The sequence below is a fragment of the Eptatretus burgeri genome, chromosome 8, assembly GCF_056783735.1.
Source record: "Eptatretus burgeri isolate ZD-2024b chromosome 8, Ebu_testis_v1, whole genome shotgun sequence".
Classification (NCBI taxonomy): Eukaryota; Metazoa; Chordata; class Myxini; order Myxiniformes; family Myxinidae; genus Eptatretus; species Eptatretus burgeri.
Genome location: NC_140968.1, coordinates 97,303,569 through 97,327,152, shown reverse-complemented (window position 1 = coordinate 97,327,152; position 23,584 = coordinate 97,303,569). Strand labels below are relative to the sequence as shown.

The 23,584-nt window shown below is 49.4% G+C and overlaps 1 protein-coding gene across 6 annotated transcripts in view; it reads right to left on the bottom strand.

Annotated features, from left to right (window-relative positions):
• LOC147022342 (kinesin-like protein KIF9) overlaps positions 1 to 23,584 on the bottom strand; it is a 147,453-nt gene that overhangs the window by 116,537 nt on the left and 7,332 nt on the right. For all 6 annotated transcript variants that reach the window (XR_015061196.1, XM_085893133.1, XM_085893134.1 and 3 more), the window contains exons 2-3: positions 13,737 to 13,838; positions 5,948 to 6,113 (exon numbers count right to left, since the gene is read on the bottom strand). Coding sequence is in view for 5 of the 6 variants with exons in the window: in XM_085893133.1 (XP_085749259.1) it covers positions 5,948 to 6,113; positions 13,737 to 13,838 (268 nt within the window). In the remaining variant the exon portion in view is untranslated. The remainder of the gene's footprint in view (positions 1 to 5,947; positions 6,114 to 13,736; positions 13,839 to 23,584) is intronic.

The following is a 23,584-nucleotide window of genomic DNA, read 5'->3' as shown; positions in this document are numbered from 1 at the left end:
TGGTGAAGATCCGAATCCGGATTTGGATACGAGAATTATTTAATTTTTTAAGTGATTCTTCACCATTGAGAGATAGGGCCAAAAAATGATATATAGCATGATATTTCAAAAATGTATTGGGCCCAATATGTTCTCGTGGATCAGGCATTATGTGGCGGAGGTATGCGCTCTCCCGAGTGCCCTTCTAGTTTCAATTGTGATGTGTTATTTTTAGCTGCCACCCATCTTTCTCTATATTTTTGCAAAGCCCAGGAACCTTACCCCCTTTTCCCATAGGCCCTTGGTTTTGACTATCACGGTTTCAATTATCGCAGCTTGGACTCTGGAGACTTGGACTTGGAGACTTGGACTCTGACCAAGGATCTGAGACGGAGACTTAATTCCTTTGGTACCAGGTGTCTTCGGAGAATCCTTGGCTATCGCTGGTCGGATTTTGTGTCCAACGAGCGGTTGCTGAGAGAGACTCGGATGAGATTTGTTACCTGCATTGTCCGTGAGCGTCAGTTGCGGCTGTATGGACATGTGGCTCGTTTTCCTGACGCTGATCCTGCTCACCAGATTCTCTCAGCGAGGGAGTCTCATGAGTGGAGGAGGCCAGTGGGCCGACCACGTACCTCATGGTTGCAGCAGGTTGACCATCATCTCAAGGAGATGGGGATGGGCCTGGCATTTGCCTGGGGGATGGCCAGACGGAGGCCCCTGGAGTACCGGCGGAAAGTGGACGCAGCGACGCGGTTCTGGCACATGCTCCCATACCTGACCTATCGCAGCATTTTCCAGGAACGTAACCCCCGTGATATTTGAGGGTTTAGTGTATATCGTTTTTGACCTTATCTTGAAGAATCAGTAAAAAAAATTATGGTATCCGGATCCGAATTCAGATCTTCACCAAATTCTCATCAATTCATCAAGTTTTGTCTGTATTTGTCCATAACTTTTTGAGATATCATGCTCACAGACGGACAGAGGCACAAACAGACAGACACGGGTGAAAACATGACCTCCATCCACCTTCGGTGATGGAAGTAATAACATCTGAGGTGTCATTATTAACATACGTAGAGGCCTGCTGTTCTCGCATCACAGAAAGGTTGGTGGTCAGGGGAGAATCCAGATCGTCTCTCAGGTCTTCCAGGAGACCGCACATATCAAAGTATGTTTTATTTTCACCATCTTCCAAATGCTGGTAATTTTGTATCAAGTGGATGAAATTTGATTGGATTGATAAACTATCAACATTATATAATTCAAAATCAAATATTGTTGAGTGAAAGTAAGAAATTGAAAAAAAAATTAATAACCAGAAATATGACATCAACTGACCTGCCACATAGCATCAAAGAGAAAGAACACCAATTTGTTGGTGATAAGTTGATAAAATGTCAGAACACAATTTACGTTCTTTGTAAATGTTGATTGGATGAGGTGTGGTGAAATTATTCTGGTGTTGTGCGTGGCTCACAGACTGCAATAAAACAAAATACTGATAATACGACAGCATTTTTTGTGCAATACACATTCTCACTTAGCTGCAGTCAAAGAAAAATTGCAGTCTCACTCACTTAGCTAGCAGCTACATTGCAGGAGAGGTCATGATTGATGGTGAGATCTAGAAGTTTAAGGGACTGAACCTCTTACTGCGACAGACCATGGAAATAGGTGGATTCAATTGATGATCCTTCATGACCGACAGGGTGAGATTGTGAGATCTTCCAGGATTGAAGAACATGTTCCATCCATCAGATCAGCATCTAAACAATTCTGGATTGGCAGAGATGGGTGCATCTGCTGTTTGCCCCTCAGTGGGATGGGGGTACTGTACGACACAGTGTAAAGTCATATGCAAAAATACACCCGTGTGGGAGTGACGGTCATCTCTGCGAGAAACAAGGTCAGCTGCTATGCAATGACACCATTCACTAACTTTTACCATGCCCAGTAGAGAATATATAGCCTCCTGAAGGTAGGGCAGTTTTTGCAAACTTTGAAGTCATGTGACGTGAAAACGAAAGCGAAATTCGAAAATCCGTCCCAACCAAATTTAGATATTGTCCCATACATTCATATGCCACAATCAAATTCAAGATCGCTTGAGAAATGTAGGAGGAGATAGATTTTGAAAATCGTCATTTTCGCATTTTTTGCCAACTTTGAAGTCACGTGACACGAAAACGAAAGCGAATATCGAAAATCCGGCCTGACCAAATTTAGATATTGTCCCATAGATTCATATTCTACAATCAAATTCAAGATCGCTTGAGAAATGGCGGAGGAGATAGAATTTGAAAATCGTCATTTTCGCAACTTCAAAGGCCTCGTGACCTTAACCTTGACCTTTGGTGACCTTGAAAGTCATACCATCGTGTACGTCTCATCAACCTCTAATGACCAGATCTCCCACTTCAACTTCATTGTGAACGGACGGACGGACGGATCGAAGGACATCGACACCCATATTATTAGGTCATGCTCGAAGAGATGACCTAAAAAGGAAGAGAGGGCTTTCCAGAATGTTGGAGAGATCGTTTGTGTAGATAAGGAACAAGACTGGGCCAATCACAACTTTGGGGCACTCCATCTTAAAGCCTGTATCTCACTTGGCTGCGACAGCTCGCGACAAGTTGGAGACACAAAATTGTGATAAAATGGCGATAATTTTCACTTGGAATCACACTGAATTTATACTAAAACACATTTGCGTATGTCTCACGAATATCGCACGAATGTCCCATGAACTCCCGGCGAAATTTGGCATGAACTTCGCCTGGAGTTCGCATTCACGCGACGTTCAGGTGAGAAAACTGAGAATTTTTTGGCACATGCCACCATCGCGCAAATGTCATGCAACAGTCGCATGACAACTGTGCGTGACAATTGAGAAATCAGGACTAATATATATTGTTGTGGTTGACCAAATTCACAAACCACCATTCAGGTCCCTTAGGTGAGATATCTCGGTAAGTATATGTGTAGTTAGGCCCAAACCCGTTGTCTAGAGGGAATAAATGTCATTCATGAGGGCTGCGACTCTTGAGGATAGCCGTTTTTCTTTTACTATCTTTATTTTGGACCAACCGCCATTATTACCACCACCAACCACGTCTCAACAGCCATCACAACAACAACCACCAGCCACAACGCCGCTTCACCACAACCGCCACTACCTTTACCGTCACAACTCGCCACCATCGCATCACCGTCATCTCGCGCCACTCGTGGACACCGATGCTGGACTCGTGTAGGGCGCGCACCGTGCAGCGTGTTCAAAAGCATCGCGGACTTTCTGAAGAAAAACGGATCACAAACGACTCACGCCCACTTTTGTTCCGTCCAATCGGTGAGCGAGGGGCGATTTGGCCCCGCCTCCAGGGCGTTGGAGGGCGGTCGCTATATGCAAATTCATGGATCAAAAAGCATTCACGCCCACTTTTCCTCGGGCCAATGGGGAGCCAGCAAGAGAGGTGAAAGGTCGGAGGCAGAGGGTCAAAGATGAAGGAGCGAGGCCACGGGGGATATAAGGGGCCGCGTTCGTCAGTCGAGGCAGTTCAGTTCGCAGGAGGAAGAGTTGAGTTGGAAGCGGAGGAAGAGTTGAGTGCAGTTGGGAGTTCGCGGAGTCGGAGTGAAGAGGACGGAGCTGTGGAGAGGCGGCGGCGGCGAAGGCGGACGAGGGGGTGCTCGCGTCGGATTCGGGGAACTGCGGAGAGAAAGGCCGGCGGCGCGACCGAGGTCGTGGTGGAGACGCTCGTCGCGGGACCCGCGATTTTGTGAAAGCCTCCTTTCCCCGAGCATCAGCAACCCCCTCCTGTTTCCCCCCGCGCTGAGATAGTGCGACAAAAGGGGGCCCCCTTCCCACCCCCTACCAGACACTGTCCGCGAGGCCCGCGGAGTTGAGGCACCACCGCCGCTCCGCGTCTCATCATCAGACGGGTAGGCCCGACACGGTCTCGGCCCCAGGCCCGCCTACCCCCTCATCCTGGAGGGTGGTTCTCTTTTCTTTTGCTTTGGGAATGTGTGTTGTCGGCGCCGTCTGTGAAGTAAAATTGTATAAGTGTTGCCGTGTGCTCGCGTAGTCGGTATTAGATCTGCATTGTCGCATTTGCTTTTTGTCTTCTTCTTTTCCATGTGCTTTTGGTGGAATTGTATATGTGTGCTTCCCGTGTGCCGCGAAATAAATGTGCTTATTATTGAACTGTTTCCCCGCTTCGCTTCGTCATTTCTTTCATTGAATCCCCATCTTGCTTCACGTAAAGGGTTGGTCGTGGGCAAAGACGCCCGATAATTAATCGAACCGTCGAGGCCGACGAATAACACCGCTCGGTTATCCCGATAGTACGGAACGGGTCGCTTAAGTGGCCCGTGTCCGAAGTCGACCTGCGGCGAGGTGCGATCGCCCGGTCTACCCTCCGTGTGGGTACTTAGGTAGGTCGAATTTGGCGAGCAACCCTATCCCACGCGGGGGCCGATTGGCTCGATCGCGGTGAGACCGAAAGGTCCACCCGTGACTGGTTCCCGGCGTTAGTCCGAGAGGGTCACGACTGGATTGTCCGTCCGGTGGGCGACGTGCCGCGATTCGAGTTACGTGGCCGTTCGCACGCCGGCGGGCGCGAATCCGCAACAATATACATATACATATACACATATACACACACACACACACACACACACACACACACACACACACACACACACACACACACACACACACACACACACACACACACACACACACACACACACACACACACACACACACACACACGGCCTCTCCCTTCCAGCAATCATATTGTCAGTTGGGAAACGAGTAAGAGAGTACCTGACTGAGTACTACAATGGTGTGGGAGCTGTGCCCTGGCAGAACAGGATAATGCTGACCAAGCCTGATTGTTCAAACTGTTCTGTTACTTGTCAAAGTTGCACCCACAAACATTGTGTGTGACCCAATTGTTCATCTGCCTTGATAGGGGCTTGTGGGTGTGACCATGTTTTGTGTGTGACATAATTTATGTAAAAATGTGTGACGTGATTTATGAATGATGGGAAGGTGAAAGGAATGATGGGAAAGTGAAAAGTTTGCATTGAAGGCCATTAATCAGAACAGGAGAGAAAGAGGACAGACAATGCTGGTTTTACAATATGGACTATGAGGTTTTTTTTTTGGTTTTTTTTTTTTTTTAAGTCATATCTGGATTGAACTATTGTGAATCTATCTACATTACATTGCATGTCACATTTGTCGCACCTTCTGACTCATGGAAACTAAATTGAGAAGGGTTTGAGACAACCGCGACGACTCTCTGACTATTTTGAGATAAAATTTGTCGCACGAATTTTTTGAACATGTTCAAAATTCCAGCGACACCAGAGCAACGTCCTGCGACTCACGCGAGGAAACTGAGAACCACCGGGAACGTTTCAAGACATTTTGGAGAATCTCGATCGCATTTTGTCGCGAGCTGTCGCAGCCCAGTGAGATACAGGCTTCAACTGGGTGATGATCGGATTCCGATAATAATAGAAAGAGATTGATTGTGTGAGTGGGGGAAGTAAAAAATACAGGAATGAAGGTAGCCTTGCTTACTACAGGCAGAGAGATATGCAAGTAAAGCAGGATGCCAAACAAATATGGTGGAATTTTACACCCCCCCCTCTCCTGCCCCCCACCCTCCCCTCTTCTCCATACCTGCTCCTTCCCTCACCTCCCCTCCCACCAATCTCCTCCCAAACCTCTTCCCCTATCCTCATGAAAACACACACACACACACACACACACACACACACACACACACACACACACACACACACACACACCACGATCAAAGCAAGTTCAAAACAAATTTTCAGCTTTCTGGGACCCCTTTCCCCCCTCCCCAACACATGCACTATGAATAACTACCCCAACAATTGGCATTTGATGAATTGATTGTGGTATCCAGTACAGCAAACACACCATTGTAGCCAGACAGGACTTGACTCACGGCGTTCTTCACTGCTCTGTTGTACACTACCTCCTGGCTGCAATTGTGAAACACACCATCAACGGGAAAAGACCACTTGATCAACTGATTGCTAACTACGCCCTTGGTAGTTCCTTTATCTGCATGGATGATCACGGTCTGTGGAGGGGAAACGAAAGAGGAAACCTGTAAGGAAAAGCTTTAACCTGGAAGACATCCCCAGCCCAGTCACTGTGCGTTGGTGCTTCACTTAAACTACAGATCACACACCTGCACACGTTTCGAAGCTCGATTCACAGAAAATCATGACATCATGAAAAGCATTTCATCGAGTTTGTAGAGCAACATTTTGTGTTCAAAGCTGTTGTTAAAATAGCGTTTACTAACACGGCAAGTAATTGGGAGCTCGAACATTATGCATGGAAGAGGGAGGTATTTGGGATTGTTGCGGCAGTTTCGAGCTGAGTGCAGTGCTTTTTTCAGAATTTTGTCTTCAACAAAGGTGAAGACCAAAAAGTCATTAATATTGTGGAATTTCATCTTGAGAAGATCGATTTGATTTTTGAAGCTCAACTGCTGGTGACGAAGTATTATTTAAGCCGGACCGTTTTCTGCAATTCAAAATGGATGAAGAAAGTCAAAGTCAAAGGGTCGTGGACAATATAAGGAATGTCTGGGTTGAAATTTGACAGGTGGTGACCTGTTTTGGAGACGGCTGAGTATACGGCCGATATGAAACTTCTCATACGAATAAGAGCACGTAACCTGTTTGCCTGTGAAGTGAAATGTCACAAATCTTGCAGGATGAAATAACTACTTAAACTGAAAAATGGAGAAGCCCTGATGATGAAGAAGGGAAGAAGCAAAAGCAGTTGGATGAAGCCCACAGAAAGGCATTTTCAGATGTCTGCCAAGTTATCAACATAAATGTTTGAGAACAGCATAACAGTGTGTTCAAAGGAGCACATATCTTTGTAAAAGTCAAACTTGGCTGATATTTTTTGTAAAATTTACGTCTCAAGTTTACAGAGGAGCGCAGACGTGAATCCTGATTACTGAGCAGAAAAACTGAAAGTCAAACTTGAGTAGGATCTCCAAAACAATGGCAAGTTGTGTTTCTGTAAGCGAGATCATGAAAGAAAATTCCAATCGTATATTGGTTCACGAAAAAATATTTTCATGAAAAAAAAATAAGTGACCACTATATTCATTATTGTTGTGTGTCTGTCTGTCTGTCTGTCCTGATCATAGCTCCGTGGGTTTTGATCCGATCCTGATGAAATTTTGGTGGGAGGTTTATATCATGACCTAGTTGCGTTTTCCTGTAAATGGGCGTGGTGTGCCCATTATGGGCGGAGCCACGCCCAAAAAACTTGTGTTTTTCGGGGGTAGCCGATTTCAATTTGCATTTTCTCCGAGGGGTTTTGTCGAATCCGACAGGGGTTTCGGTATTTGGTTAGCCCAATGGCACCTGCATAGCCCCACTGAGCTCGATTTTTCATTTTCGTCCCAAGGTCAAGGTCACAAGGTCATGAACTTAGAAAATTTCGAATTTTGACATAAAAATCATACGACCGCCCAAACTTTGAGAGCTTGGATGACAATATTTTTAATGCATAATTTTGAGGTCATTCCCCACCTAAAGTCTTGAAACCATTTTGCTCTATCTCGAACACCTTGCCCGTGGCGCCCCCTTCAAGTTTGTTTTTACGCTGATTTCATCAAAGTATGGATAATTAATCCGATGAGTGCGAAATGCCATATAGCCTATATGACGATACATTGTTCCTGGAACGTTCCAGAGGAAGTTTTGCACCAAAGGTCATAATCCTTGACCTTTGACCTTTAAAGGTCACAAAGGTCAAATTTTCAAAGTTGTGGGAATCGAACTGGGTTTTCGATCTTCTTCGACGAACTAACTCCAATAAGCTATAGCACGTATACTGTTTCCTTATTTTAATGTCCACAACATTGTTTTGTGACCTTTAAAGGTTATGCAAAGGTCAAATTTTTAAAGTTGTTGAACGAAACCGGGTTTTCGATATTTTGCAGCTAATAGCCTGTCACTCGTACCACATCATGTTGATCATTTTTATAACTTGGTCAAAAATTATCACATTGTCTCATCCTTGACTTCTGAAACAATCGACATCGTCAAATACCGCTCGTGAACTATCGTCGTCTTCAGACTTGTCATCTACAGCACTCATATTGATGTCAACACAGCAGTGAACTAGAACTACACTCGGTAGAGCACGTACCTCCGCAAGGCTGAACAGTTCACGTTATGTACCCCACCGATAGGCCGGATTTGCATCTAAACCTCAACCAAAATCGAATCGGCTTGGTCTCGTCACCTACCAACTCATCCACCAAGTTTTGTTATAACTCGTGCAAAACGTTTTGAGATATCATCCGATATACGGTTTTCGGCCCTTTCTCTCAATGGTGAAGAATCACTCGAAAAATTCTCGTATCTGGATCCCGATCTGGATCTAGATCTAGATCTTCACAGACATCTAATCAGTTAATCCTTGTTACACACCCAAGCTGTCCACCAAGATTTGTCTGCATCAGTCTATAACTTTTTGAGATATCCTGCTCATCGAGACAAATGCACAAGGGTGAAAACACAACCTCTGTCCACCTTTGGTGGTGGAGGTAAATATGCATATGAACTAGGCTCCAAGGACATGGTTAAAGACGCAGGAACGAACCTACATCGAGTAATTATATATCGACAGCTTCAGAAAAATCAGCTGAATTGAAATGGCGAGCAACTGCTCGAGATTTTGAGAACAATGATAACGTGTTACCTTCTGAACTGGAAAAGTTCCTCAGTTACGAGATAGCTGGGAAACCAACCCCAACACAAGAAAAGCACATCAGCTTGCGTAGTATATGTAGGACGAGACATCTGCAGGGCAGAAAACCAAGGGAGAGTGGAAACTCCCAAAGCACATACTTATCTGGATGAGTCTAAGTCACCTGTTCAGAAGTGAGAGGCTGATCACCTGTTTGAACAGAATGGGACATTCCGAGATATACTCCTTTCCACTCGAGTTGGAGACGGCCATTGCCCAAGCTGTGTATGAGACAAGAAAGCCATCAATACACACGGCCTCACACCTAGCTCGGCTTCATGCTGTGGAAACCAAGATTTTAGGATCATTGGATCATTTTTTAGGATAATTTTAGGTCATGCAAAGTCCTTCTTTGACACACCTGAACTCTAATGAATTATAAGGCCTTTATCCACAGCTTGATGAAGTACTGTTCTCCCCTCTGGGCTGGTGTCTCTGCTCATATCTTGGTCAGCTTGACACCATATAAACCAAGGCCTTCAAAATCATTGGAATCTCCTGCAATGAAGCTGTCTTTTGATCTCTCTCCCTCTCTCACCACAGGCAGATTGGTGGTCTTTCTGTCTTCTACCGTTTCCTATCCGGCCTTGCCCCCCCCCCCCGCTGTGTCTGTGCTCTGCCCCCCCCCCCCATATTTCTGCAGAGTGCTCAAGGTCTGCCAAAATAAGCATCACTGCTCACCTTCACTCTTTAATTCCTCCTTTTTCCCACCTCTGAAACAAACTCCAACACTCTCTTCAATCCCACTCCTCCCTCAAGCTCTTCAAAACAGCTGTTCACTACCATCTTTCATCTTCCCCCATCTAAAACCTTGATCTTTTCTACCCCCGATAATCCACCCCAAACGCATCTCCGTCAAATTCCATTTTCCTTCCTGAAAGCCCCTGTAGTGTCCATCTTGTTTACCCCGTGTACCCCGCCCCCATCCCTCTCCCTTCCACAGATCTCCAAATGTCTCTCTTCCCCACTGTATTGTGCTTCCCTCTCCCACCCCTCTTATCTCCTGCTCCCCTTGTTATATGTTCTGTGTGTTAGCTCTTATACGAGCCTCGATAATGTGTGCAAAATAAAAATAAAAAGAGTCAACAGCGTTTCTCTGAAGTTGAACCAGGCAGAAGATCTACCAGACTGTTAAGTTACACAATAGAAAGGTCCACAAGCATTGGTTCAACAACTAACACGAGATGGTGATGACACCATGCAATACGCTAACAAGCGCCACAGCAGAAGATGGATATGATGGATATGATGGAGATGATGATTACATCACAGCAAGAGGTGCCTGGTTGGACAGGATTCATGTCTAACTGGCCAGCGATCCAAGAACCTCAGAACAATTGACTATAATCCAGCCACCAGTCATTGCCAAGCCGAGTACAGATTACAAAACTGAGCAACAATGTTAGAGAAGCAACAAATGAGGTCAATCAGCAGTATGTTATCACCACATTTGATTTGGGAGTATGCATGAAGGCATATCCTCTTCCATGGAACAACCAAGCTAAGTAAGAGTAGCATACCGTATCAATCGGGACATTTCACTTGGCATGTGCCCATCTCAAGAAGATCAGAAAGATGATGCATAGCTCACGTCTGTCTGATATCTCACTCAAAGCTGGTTTGAACACTTCCGGTTCCCTGGAAGAGGTGCTGTCCAGCAATCATGATGACAGAGTGATGAATTGCCACAGGGTGATGCTAGAATTTGTGGAAAGGTTGCTTCTGGAGCAATACATGTTGAGCCAAGACGATGATCAGCCATTCTTATCTATACCAGAAGAATCAAAAAGGAATCTGAATGATTTGTTGCAGTTCCCATCTCCAGATTCCTTAAACACAGTGTTGGTCGATGAAGTTGTGATAAACTATGTCCAGGGCTACTTACAGTATCGCACTGCTGTTCAAAGTGGTCAGTTGAGGACATAAATGTCAACTTTGGATGTCCTAACTGGATCATGTATGGCTGGTAGTTTTCAGTTACATAAGCAGTGAAATATAATGACTTCCTTCTTTATGAACAGTCTCCATCTGATGGCAGACCTGTTCTTCAGTTGTGGCAGACAGAACCATGCATGCCATCTAACCTACTTCTCCACTTTCATGGCAAGCATTGACGTTTTACATGCAGGTGCCACAGGGTTGATCAAGAGGGGTGCAATCAGTGTAGCTCATTCGGTCATTCCTGGTGCTGTCCTCAAAACAATGGAAGAGACATTGCTGTGCCATGCCAAGTCGCATGGTGGTGCTGGTGTGTCTAGAACATTAACAAACTGATTTTTACCAGATGGGTAAGAACAATGCAATCCAGCTCTCAATATGTCAACACTACACTGAACATGGTCGAGATGCTGAAGGTACCAAACAAACATCATGATGTTCATCCTGAACAAAGGATGATGGCTCACTGGAACCTATGTGGTACACAGGAAATGTTCTTCCTCAACAGCTGGCAGAAGTCATGGCAGATACTTCAGATCCGAGTGAAAATGATGATGACTCAGATATTAATAGTCTATTCGCCGAGGGTACGGCTCTATATAGTCACAGCACAGATCGTGATTTGGACTGAACAATTGTTTGGCCTTGTTTCAATAGGTTTGCTGTAATCTTCCTCTCTTATTAATTTATGTTCTCAAAGGGCATTTATATGACACAGCATTATATCAACATGACTACAATTTGATTCTTGATGTTGCTATTGTGGGGGAAAAATTTATATTAATGTATTTTAAATTGTAACAAATGGAGTTTCAGAAATGTAACTTTTATGCTGCAAATTGAATTGGCTGTCATTTCTGGCCAAAAGACTTTTGCCCTAAATGATAGGAAATGTGTTGTTCTGGAGCAGAGTGACCGAGCTGATAAATGAACCTTTGCTTAGAAAATGTACGAAGTGGCTTTTTGTCTAAAGGACATGTCTACAGTCTGGGTGAATATCCCCCAACCTCTCTCTCATGGAAGTATAAATGTTTTGAAAGGCACATTGTTCTCAGTGCAAGCACGTGAGGAAGTATAGTTTCTCAGTGGCTTGTACTCCTTGGAACTGACCAAGTACCAAGTTAGAATAAAACTCTCTGATGTAATGTAGAAGTGAATTGAATCGGGTTGGTCTAACTGTTAACTAAAGTAAGAATAAATGAAATAGAACCAAATAATATTGCAATCAAATGGGGATTCTTAAGTTCATTGCACGAGGGTGAGAAGTGTATGGTGTATAATTAGGAAATAAATTGTTTCACAAGGAAATACTTGTGTGGACATCAGTTTTATCAGTGTCGATAGGGTTTTTGTAGGATTTTATAATCAAATCGGACAAACGCTAAACTCTGTCTGAAGTCAAATAGGATTCCACAATCGGCCAGTTAGAATCCTTCAGGAGGACAACGATCACAACAAGGTGGGACCAAGGTATAAAAAAAATCCACATCACTATTATGAAGCCTTGACAAATTGATATTTGGCAAAACTGCCTTTTCCATAAATATGTAGCTCAGAAATTAGTATGGTATCACCTTGGTGGGATACAGATGAGCCCTAATCCACTTCAATTGCTGCCCCCAACCCTCCCTTCACACCCCTACCACACTCCCAATGATATTGAAACATTATTACAACTGGAAGCACCCGCTCCCTACAGGAGCTGTCAAGGGGTCATGTTATTATACTGAACAAAAATATAAACGCACCAAGCGATTGTTACTATTTTACCTCAAACTCATTAATACTAAATCTTCACAACAATTTGGTTATAGAATCCATGACAATTGAGCATTAAATTTCAAAGAGTTCCTTGAGAATTCTGGCAACAGTCTTTGCGCTACAACAGCCGACACAACAGAGGTGTCACTGTCAGAGTTCACACAGTCAGTCGCGGGTGTTGGCCTCCCTCAAGCTTGGCCTCCCTCAAGCGGTTACGCACCGTCTGGGCTGAAATGCGCCTGTTATGCAGCCTGACAGTCTCATCGGCAGTCCTCGTGGCCGGTCGGAGTCGATCCCGGAGATGTTGCAGCCTCATGTGACGATCCTGACCGGCGGTGGTCACACGTGGTCGCCGGGCATGTGGGCGGTTCACGGTGCTTCCAGTCTCTCTGAGGCGCGTTCTCAGGCGGCTAATGGTGGAGTGGTGGACATTGAAGTGTGCTGTAATGGCCCGTACTGACGTCTCAGCATTCAGCATGCCAATGGCACACTCCCTCAAGATTTGTGACATCTGTGGCATGTTGACATTTGGCACCAGTCCACATTTTGGGGAGGCCTTTTATAGGGCAAGCTATAGGGAGTGTTTGTGTCCTGGTCACGCTCACTGACCATCACTCTGTCAAGCCCCATGGTGCTCATGGGAAGGATTACTCAACGTGTGAGTCCACACACTCAGAGAGGTCAATTTCAATGGGAACATCTGTCTTGAGCAAAACAAAGGAACCATTGCTCAAACATATCATCGGTTTGACCATTTTCCCATAATGGCAATCTTGACTTAGATATTTAGGTTGGTGCGTTTATATTTTTGTTCAGTATATATTTATGCCTATTTTACTCCAAGGGGTCCCAGGATTGCACACCCCAAAAAAGGTTGCGATCGGTTCAGCCATTTTTGCGGTACCTGGGAACAGACAGACAGACAGACGGACGGACAGATGGTGAATTATAGAAAGATGGAGCAAACATGGATGTCACCGAAACTCCAAAATTGACACTTAACCATTCTTGGGCTGACATAGAGATTCCAAACCCGGTTCTACCTCTGATTCCAACCCCAATACTGGCCGTAAGTGGCCACTCAAGACCAGCAGACGAGAGTACCCGGCAGTATTCATTAAAGATGTTGGTGACATGCAAATCATTAAATTCATCCAAAGTTTACCAAATATGTATCATTGTTATAAAAATTGTGGTGATGGTGTATGTGGTATGCAACCTTGTTTTCTGTGGGCAGTTGTAGGTAATTCTCATCAATGGTCACAAACGGGCTGACCCGTACAAACACCCTCACACGTTCGTTGTTTGTGCACATTTTGCTCTGTAGTGGATTAAAACAAAATATACTATTAATAACAATAATAACATAGTGGCTTGATTTTTTTTAAACTCACCAAAAACCATTTTAAACAGGTAAACTTTAAACTTTTCTTTTTTCTCAAGAAACAAGTTAAACAAGGGGGACATCCAAAAAGTCTGCATCAAGGGCAAGAATTCCAGGACTTCAGTATTAATGTAGAATCCCTATACAAGTATATAATTACTAGCATGACGACTATATATATATATATATAGTTTGTTTATGCCTGGTGTTGGCGCAGTGGTTAGGGCAGCGGCTTGGAATCCAAAAGGTCCTGAGTTCAAGCCCCGTTGGGCCACTGAATTAATACACCAGGGGGTTGACTCAGCCTGTCATCCTTCCGAGGTCGGCGAAGTGAGTACCAGTGTACTGGGCCGGTGTATACCCCGGTTAAAATAGGTGTACCATATCCCTGTGTCGTAAGAGGCGACCAGGGTTGCGTCAGGAAGGGCATCCGGCGTAAAACCTGTGCCAAATCACGATGCGGATCATACGGATGATCCGCTGTGGCGACCCCGAACGGGAGCAGCCGAAAGAAGAAGAAGAAGATATTGTTGTGGTTACCAAATTCGCAAACCACCATTCAGGTCCCTTAGGTGAGGTATCTCGGTAAGTACATGTGTAGTTAGGCCCAAACCCGTTGTCTAGTGGGAATACATGTCATTCATGCGTGCTGCGACTCTTCAGGATAGCCGTTTTTCTTTTGCTATCTTTATTTTGGACCAACCGCCATGATTACCACCACAACCACAACATCAACCACCAACCACAACGCCGCTTCACCACAACCGCCACGACCTTCACGTCACACCTCGCAACCGTCGCATCGCCACCGTTCTTGCGCCGCCTGTGGGTGCCGGTGTTGGACTCGTGCAGGGCGCGCGCCGAGCAGCGTGTACAAAATCACGGATTTTGTGCTTCAAAAACGGATCAAAAACGACACACGCCCACTTTTTGCCGTTCAATCGGTGAGCGAGGGGCGATTTGGCCCCGCCTCCAGGGCGTTGGAGGGCGATCGATATATGCAAATTTATGGATCAAAAAGCATTCACGCCCACTTTTTCTCGGGCCAATGGGGAGCGAGGTGAAAGGTCGAAGGGAGGGGGGTCAAAGGCGAAGCTACGGGGCTGATAAAAGCGACCGTGTTCGTCAGTCCAGTGAGTAGGAGAGTCGAGAGGGAACAGAGAGTCAAGACTTCGCGGGCGGTGGAGTTGGCAAGAAGGAGCTGGTCGTCGTGTGCGTTGGAGTCGGAACGGAGGGGACGGAGCTGTGGAGAGGCGGCGAGGGCAGACGAGGGGGTGCTCGCGTCGTGCAGGGAGCTGCACCCCAGGGAGGCCGACAGCGCGACCTGGCCGAGGTGGAGACGCTCGTCGCGGGACAATAAAAATCCTCTATACCCCGAGCATCAGCAACCCCCTCCTGTTTCCCCCCGCGCTGAGATAGTGCGACCAAGGGGGCCCCTTTCCCACCCCCTACCAGACACTGTCCGCGAGGCCCGCGGAGTTGAGGCACCATCGCCGCTCCGCGTCTCATCACCAGACGGGTAGGCCCGACCCGGTCTCGGCCTCAGGCCCGCCTCATCCTTGAGGGTATTCTTTCCTTGGTTTTGGGTATGTGTTGTCGGCGCCGTCTGTGAAGTAAAATTGTATAAGTGTTGCCGTGTGCTCGTGTAATCGGTATTAGATCTGCATTGTCGCATTTGCTTTTTGTGTAAATTGAATTGTGTTTTTCTTTTCTGTGTGCTTTTGGTGGAATTGAATATGTGTGCTTCCCGTGTGCCGCGAATAAATGTGCTTTGTGTTGAACTGTTTCCCGCTTCGCTTCGTCATTTCTTTCTTTGAATCCTCATCTTGCTTCACGTAAAGGGTTGGTAGTGGGCTGAATACGCCCGATAATTAATCGAACCGTCGAGGTCGACGATAACACCGCTCGGTTATCCCGATAGTACGGAACGGGTCGCTTAAGTGGCCCGTGTCCGAAGTCGACCTGCGGCGAGGTGCGATCGCCCGGTCTACCCTCCGCGTGGGTACTTAGGTAGGTCGAATTTGGCGAGCAACCCTATCCCACGCGGGGGCTGATTGGCTCGATCGCGGTGAGACCGAAAGGTCCACCCGTGACTGGTTCCCGGCGTTAGTCCGAGAGGGTCACGACTGGATTGTCCGTCCGGTGGGCGACGTGCCGCGATTCGAGTTACGTGGCCGTCAGCACGCCGGCGGGCGCGAATTCGCAACACTGGTGTCAGGAGTGGGATACAAATCCATCGCCCTCCTCGCGGCACTGGTATTGGAGAGCGGGACAACAGGCTCTCCTGTCTCCAGCGAAATTCACGGGAATCGGTCCAGGGGTGAGAGAAGCGACCCCCGATTCCCTCCAAATTACGAGCGATTCAAATTAACCCTTTAAGAGAAGCAAGATGGCGTCTCAAGGCGAGCGGGAGCCGGGGGTATTAGAAATGGATGTAGAATGTGTAGAATCCATGGTCCAGGATGGAATCCCCGAGCAGGAAATGTTGATTGTGCAGGAACACGGACTCGCCCAACTGAACCCAGAGCCCGAAATGGGTGCGGCAGCGGCCGCGGTGTATGACACCTCCCCCCCCCCTCTCCACCAAAACCCTTCCCCGATCCCTGCTGAAACGGCTCACCCAAGCGCACCCGACATGGCCCAGCTATTCACCATGCTGGCAAAGATGAATGCGGAAATGATCGAAAAGATGGAAGCGAATATGAAAAACGAAATGAAAGGCATGAACAAACAAATGAACGAAAAGATGGATACAAATACAAATGAAGTGAAAATGACGATGGATGCGAATACACAGCAAATGAGGGAAGAAATGAAAGAGCTGCGGGGTGAGACGCAGAACATGGGAATGAGCCTAAAAGGAAGCTTGGAAGAACTAAAAAACGAAATGAAAAAGGAAGTCAACACGATACGAGCGGAGGTGACCGGGTTAAAAGAGAAAGTAAAAGGAGTGGGAGTCGCAATGGAAGAAAGTAAACAAGAGAGGGTAAACGAAATAAAGACGGTGGTGGGAAAAATAGACAAAGTAGGAAAAGGATTGGGAGAAGTAAAACAGGGACAAGACCAAATAAAGGAGGAAATAGGGAGGAACACGACGGCGATAGAGGAATTAAAAAGAGAACAAGGGAAAATAAAGGAGGGATTGGGAGCCGTGAAGGAGGACTGTGAGAAAAGACATCGGGAAATGACAGACAAAGTTGAAAACCTGCGAAAGGAGGTAAAAGCGGAGACACAGAAAGGATTAAAAAGGTGACGGAGGAATGTAGAAAGAGACATGAGGAGGTAATTAATGAAATGGAGCGGAAAGCCGGAGAAAAGACAGAGGAACTGGGGGAACAGATAGGAAAAAACCGGGGCGAGACAGAAGAGCAGTTTAGGACAACGAGGGAGGAAATATCCAAGACAAATAAGATGGTGACACAGGTACAAGGGGAGGTGGAGCAAATAAGAGAAAAAGTCGGGGAACTGTCGTTAGGAACGATAGGGGAGGAAATAAATGGGGTAATAAAGGGGAAAATGGAGGAAATGGAGAAGAGACTGACGGATAGGGTGGAGGCCCGGTGTGAGAAGCAGGGTGGCCTCCTTCGGGAACAGGGGGAGAGGATATACTCCCTCGAGGCGGATCGTGCCCAGGTGGGGCCGGTGTCACAAGGCGGAGCAGGAGGCTTGCCCGATGCGGGGGTGAGCATGCCAAGCTTGGGGAGGGTAGAGACCGCGGGGTCTTTTGGCCTAATGGGGGTACCCAGAATGACTGTTCCAGGGGGTGTGCGGAGTGTGAGTCCAATGGCTTGGGAGAGTAAGCGGGACGACGCGGGGCACGGACAGACGCAGACAAGGGTGGTGGAGCCCCCGGGCAAATGGCTCGGACCCTGCGGGAGTGAGGCACCGTTGGGACTGGGGAGGTACACTCCTCCCGGAGTCCCTAGGGAACGGGAGGAGACCTCGAAAGAACCGAGGGTGCCGCTACCCCCGTACGATGGCAAGACGGACTTGAGGGCATATATGGCCCAGTTCCAGTGTGTTGCGAGAGGCAATGGCTGGAACGAGGTGCAGGGTGTGGCACAACTCACAGCGGCCCTGCGTGGCGTGGCTTTGGAAGTCCTGACCACGGTACCCAGTGAGGGGGCGACCCTGGAGGATCTCCATTCGGCCCTAAAAAACCGATTTGGCATGGACCAGCAGAGCGAGCTTGTTAAAGCTCAGCTCAACGGGCGCAAACGACGTCCCCAGTAATCGCTGGGAGAATTGGCACATGACATTCGCCGCTTGGTGGGGATCGCGCACACCAACATGCCACCGGAGTACCGGGAGGAGATTGCCCTGGACCATTTCCTTCGAGCAATAGGGGGCACCGATGTCGGAGCATTGCTCACCGTATGGCGCCCGGACAACCTCCAGAAGGCGGCTGATACTGCTGCCTGCTGGGAGGCAGCCAGAACGCCATTGGGAGGGGCTGGGCGCCACGCGGTGGCAGTCCGACAGGTGGACCCCGTGCACGACAGTGCGCTGGGAGCCGGGGCAACCCTGGGCGACCAAGCGCGAATGGAAAGGATGGTGCAGGGCATGTTCGACCGCCGGTTCGGGAGACCTGTGGAGAGGCGGTCGGGCCCGGGAAGGGCGGGAGATGGGCCATCGGGGGGTACCCCAATTCGGAATGGAGGGGGGTATAATTCGGCGTACTGGAGGCAAACACCTTACCAGAAGAGGTGTTATAATTGTGGCACAGGGGACCACCTGCAGCGGAGGTGCAACGCCCCGCGCAGGGAAAGGCCCCCGCGAAGAGAAGAGCCACGGCCCCCTAGACCACCAACTCCGCCCCGGGTCAATAGGGATAGCCAGGCCCAACCATCACCCCCCCCACCAGTCCCCGGGAAACTAAGAAGTGCCGAACATGTAGGGCCATGTTCGGCAGACTCAGACAGAGAAGAGCCCTCAGAACTGCGACAGGTCATCAGTTGTGGCCAAATTGGCAAAGGTAGCTTAACAATTCGGTGCAAGATTGCCGGCGTAGGGGTAGACGCCGTGGTGGACACAGGAGCAAGCGCCACGATCATCAGCCCTGTGGTCCTTGATTCGAGTGTAGACGGTTGGGATGAGATCCACCGTCTGCAAAACCATAGTTTGCAGCTAGCTACCGGGGCAACGGCCCCTATCATAGGACGTGGTTTCATGTCGTTTAAATTGGGCACTGTGAAAACCAAGATAGAGGTTTGGGTGGCAGAGGTGTACAACCCATGTCTAATAGGGTTGGATGTGCTGACGGCCGGTGGTTGTAAGATCGACTTGGGCCGGGGGGTCATGCAGTTGGGTGGTGAGGAGTTGCCGTTAGGAGGCGTGAGCACGGATGAGAGGGTGGAGCTGGAGGCTCCTGACTCCGTGGTCATTCCCCCGGGTGCCGAGGCGGTGGTCCCGGCCCGGTGGCGAGCACCCCCAACGTGGCAGGGCCCCTGCGGCCTAGCGGAACTACCGGCAGGGCCGTCAACCCCGGGCTTAGTCGTGGGCCGCACCCTGGTAAGTACCGACGGGCCAGTAGTGCCCGTACGGGTGATAAATGTTAGCACGGAACCACGCACTATCAGGAAGGGCACGAAGGTGGCAGATTGCATCCCAGTAAAAGAGGTCGCAGAGCTGAGGGACGATAACGTCGAGCCGGACCGGCCCCAGAAGGAGTCTCCAGACTCGATTAGGAATTGGCCCGGTCCCATTTGTGAGATGGTAAATCGGAGTAGTGTAGATTTGGAGGAGGCCCAGCGGGAGGCCTTATACAAGCTGGTCGACCGACACATCGGGATCTTCTCCTTGTCACCCGAGGATATTGGACGTACGGGCCTGGTGCAACATCAGATCCACACCAATGGGGCCCGGCCTGTCCGTCAGCCTGCTCGAAGGCTCCCATGGAGCAAAAGAGAGGAGGCTGATGAACAGGTTGAGAAGATGCTCAATGCAGGTGTCATCGAGCCCTCGGGAAGTCCTTGGATGTCACCAGTTGTGCTGGTTAAAAAGAAGGATGGGACCACGCGTTTCTGTGTGGACTATCGCCAGCTGAACAACGTGACACTCAAAGACTCCTATCCCCTGCCTAGAATTGACGATACCCTCGACGCCGTTGCAGGCTCTAAATGGTTCTCAACTCTGGACCTCAAGAGTGGGTATTGGCAGGTGGAGATGGATAAGACGGGGAAGGAGAAAACAGCATTTTCCACAGGGAAGGGACTGTATCAGTTCACTGTGATGCCGTTCGGCTTGTGTAACGCCCCCGCCACCTTTGAGAGACTGATGGAGCGTGTACTCGGCGGCATGCCGTGGCAGTCATGCCTGGTGTATCTGGATGACGTCCTGGTACACGCTAAAACATTCACCCAGGAGATAGCCAATTTGGACCAGGTGTTTGGGCACCTCAGGCAGGCAGGGCTGAAATTGAGCCCAGAGAAATGCACTTTGTTCGCGACAGAGGTGGCCTATCTCGGACACGTGATAGGCCACGAGGGGGTGAAGACCGACCCCGGAAAAATTACAGCGGTAGAGGAGTGGCCCGTACCTACAACTGTCAAACAGGTGTGGGGCGTTTTGGGACTTTGCTCCTACTACCGGCGTTTCGTGGCAAACTTTGCGGAGATAGCCAGGCCCCTTCACCGGTTGACGGAGAAGGGGTTGAGATTTAATTGGACGGAGGAGTGCCAGGAGGCCTTCCTCAAATTAAAGGGGTGTTTGACATCCGCACCTGTTTTAGCGTACCCCACCGATGACGGGATGTATACCCTGGACACGGATGCAAGCCAGGAAGGATTGGGAGCAGTCTTGTCCCAGACACAGGGGGGCGTGGAAAGAGTGATCGCGTATTACAGTCGGGCCATGAGTAGGCCCGAACGAAATTATTGCGTAACTCGCAAGGAACTATTGGCTATGCTGTCTGCCGTGGGCCATTTCCACCCGTACTTGTACGGGAGGAAATTTTTGGTTCGAACTGACCATTCCTCCTTGCAATGGCTCTTACGGTTCAAGGAACCGGAAGGCCAAATTGCAAGGTGGTTGGAAAAATTGCAGCAGTACGATTTCAGTGTGGTCCATAGAGCCGGTAAGGCTCATGGGAATGCCGATGCGCTCTCTCGACGCCCCTGTCTGAGGGAAAACTGCAAATATTGTACGAGACATGAGGAGAGGGACCAATTGGCAGACGCCTCCCCGAAACTCCCAGTCCGTGCGGCCCGGGTGGTAGGCCCAACTTTGCCACTAACCGCGGGAGAGGAATTTGGTGGATTGGCATGGAGCACGGCCCAGCGGGAAGACCCCGTGCTAGGGCCAGTGTACAAATGGGTTCAGGAAAACAGGAGGCCCAGTGGGGAGGAAATCGCCCCATTCGGGGCGCGAACAAAGGCATACTGGGCTCAGTGGAGGACCCTAGAAATGAGGGACAACATCTTGTATCGCAAGTGGGTGGAAATTCCTTCTGAACAAACTTCTTGGCTGGTGATAGTCCCTGATGGGTTTAAGACCCAAATTTTGAAACAGGTGCACGGTACCCGCGTCGGCGGCCATTTGGGCAGGACCAAAACAAAATCTCGGGCCCGCCGGCGGTTCTATTGGGTTAACATGGGGTGCGATGTACAGGACTGGTGTCGAGCATGCGACGCCTGTACTGCAAAAAAGGGACCGCCACAGAGGATGAGGGCCCCACTCCAACTACATCAGGTTGGGGCTCCCCTGGAGCGAGTGGCCATGGACATTTTGGGACCACTGCCCCCCACTCGCCAGGGTAATAAGTACGTCCTCGTAATTATGGACTATTTCACCAAATGGCCAGAAGCCTTTGCCCTTCCCAGCCAGGAAGCAGGGGTTGTGGCCAAGGCCTTCGTAGAAGGATTTACATGCCGGTATGGGATTCCGCAGGAGCTGCACACGGACCAGGGACGAAATTTTGAGAGTGAATTACTAAAAGAGGTGTGCAGGCTCCTGGAAATTCGAAAAACACGGACAACGCCCCTGAGACCACAGTCTGATGGCATGGTGGAGAGGTTCAACAGGACCCTGGTCCAACAGTTGGCCCTCTTCACCGCCACTAACCAGGAGGACTGGGACGAACACCTTCCGTACCTCCTGATGGCCTATCGCGCGTCCCAGCACGGGTCTACCGCATGTAGTCCGGCGCTGTTGATGTATGGACGGGAGCTGAGAAGCCCCGTCGATTTATTGTGCGGTCCGACGCCTAAGCGGCTTGATAGGCCCCCGGGGGAGGGCTATGCCCGTCGGTTGGAGGAGGGCTTGGAGAAGGTCCACGCCTTCGCACGACACCAGCTCCAACAGGCGGGCATAAAAATGAAGCGCAGGTACGACCACCGGAGCCAGGTGAGCAAATACCCACCGGGGGCAAAGATTTGGTTCTTTAACCCCCGGCGAAGGAAGGGCAGATGCCCGAAGCTCACCTCACCTTGGCAGGGCCCGGGGGTCGTCCTGGCGCAAGTCAGTGACGTGGTCCTAAAAATTAAAATGGGACCACGAGCCCTCCCTCGGATCGTCCACGCGGACCGCCTGAGGCCTTACAAGGGCGACCTTACGCCCTCATGGATGTGTCTTGCCGGAGGAGTCGGTGCTGGAATAGCCGCTCCCGCAGAGGCGCAGGGCTCTCAGAGTCTTGCAACGAGTTCACGAGCCCAGTAGGAAGGGAGGAAATTCCCCCCCTGGGAAATTGATTAATGGGGTATTTGGAGACAGTGACTGACAGTGAGTGTGTAGAGGGGACGTAGTTTAGCTACGTAGTGTTAAAAGGAACGTGCTGTAGTATAAGGGACGACGAGGGAGCACGAGTGAGTGAGGGGAAGTAGTCAGGAGGATGGCAGAGTTCAGTGGTGTGTGTGTTGAAGAGTAGTTGGTGAGTTGTGAGGTGAGTACTTGGCGAGTGAGTGAGGCCAGCGGGTCTGTGTGTATGGAGCGAATGGGGAATGCATGGTGCGATGAGTGATTGGGGGGAGGAGTGACTCCCGCCCAAGGGACCCCGGGGTCAGTGTAGATTGAGTTAGCTGGGTTAGTCAAATTGAAAAATGGAGGTCGTTTTGTTGTTGGTGGGAAAGTAGGCTCGAGACCCATTTGGAGGGGTGCAGGAGCCCTGTTGACGGGCTTGGGAGCGTGGCTGCGAAAGGTGAGTATCGCTGAGTGGGTACCCCGGGCACCAGGCTAGTCGGCCGCGGTAGGCCAAGGGCCCATGGGAGGCCGGGATAGCGTAGTGGGCACGGGTGCGCCTGCTTGGTGCGGGGGCCCGGGGCGCCATTAGCCGCGTGGGCAGTGTTGTGGGCACGGGTGACCCTCGGAAAGGGGCCCGGGAGGCCGGCCTGCCACGTGTGCGTTTCAGGGGAGGTGCCATGGGGGGCACTCCCCGGTGTTAGGGAGCTGGTAGGCTCGGAGGCAGTGTAGTGCCCGGGGGTGCCATAGCGGGAGATTCGGCAGAGGGTCGTGCCTGCCAAAGGGAGCCACGTGTCCCAGCCATGAGACCGTGTGAGGGCACGGAGAGAAAATTGGGGGCGAGGCCCGAAATTGTGAGGACACCAACACAGGCGACGGGAATCTGGGTTGTTAGAACCAATAGTTTAAGCGAGAGGCGCTTGTTGAAAGCCCCGGGGTAGTTTAACAGTTAAATGGTTAGGGTAGATTAGGAGATGTACCCCTCCGCACCATCCATCCCCTCGCTGTCG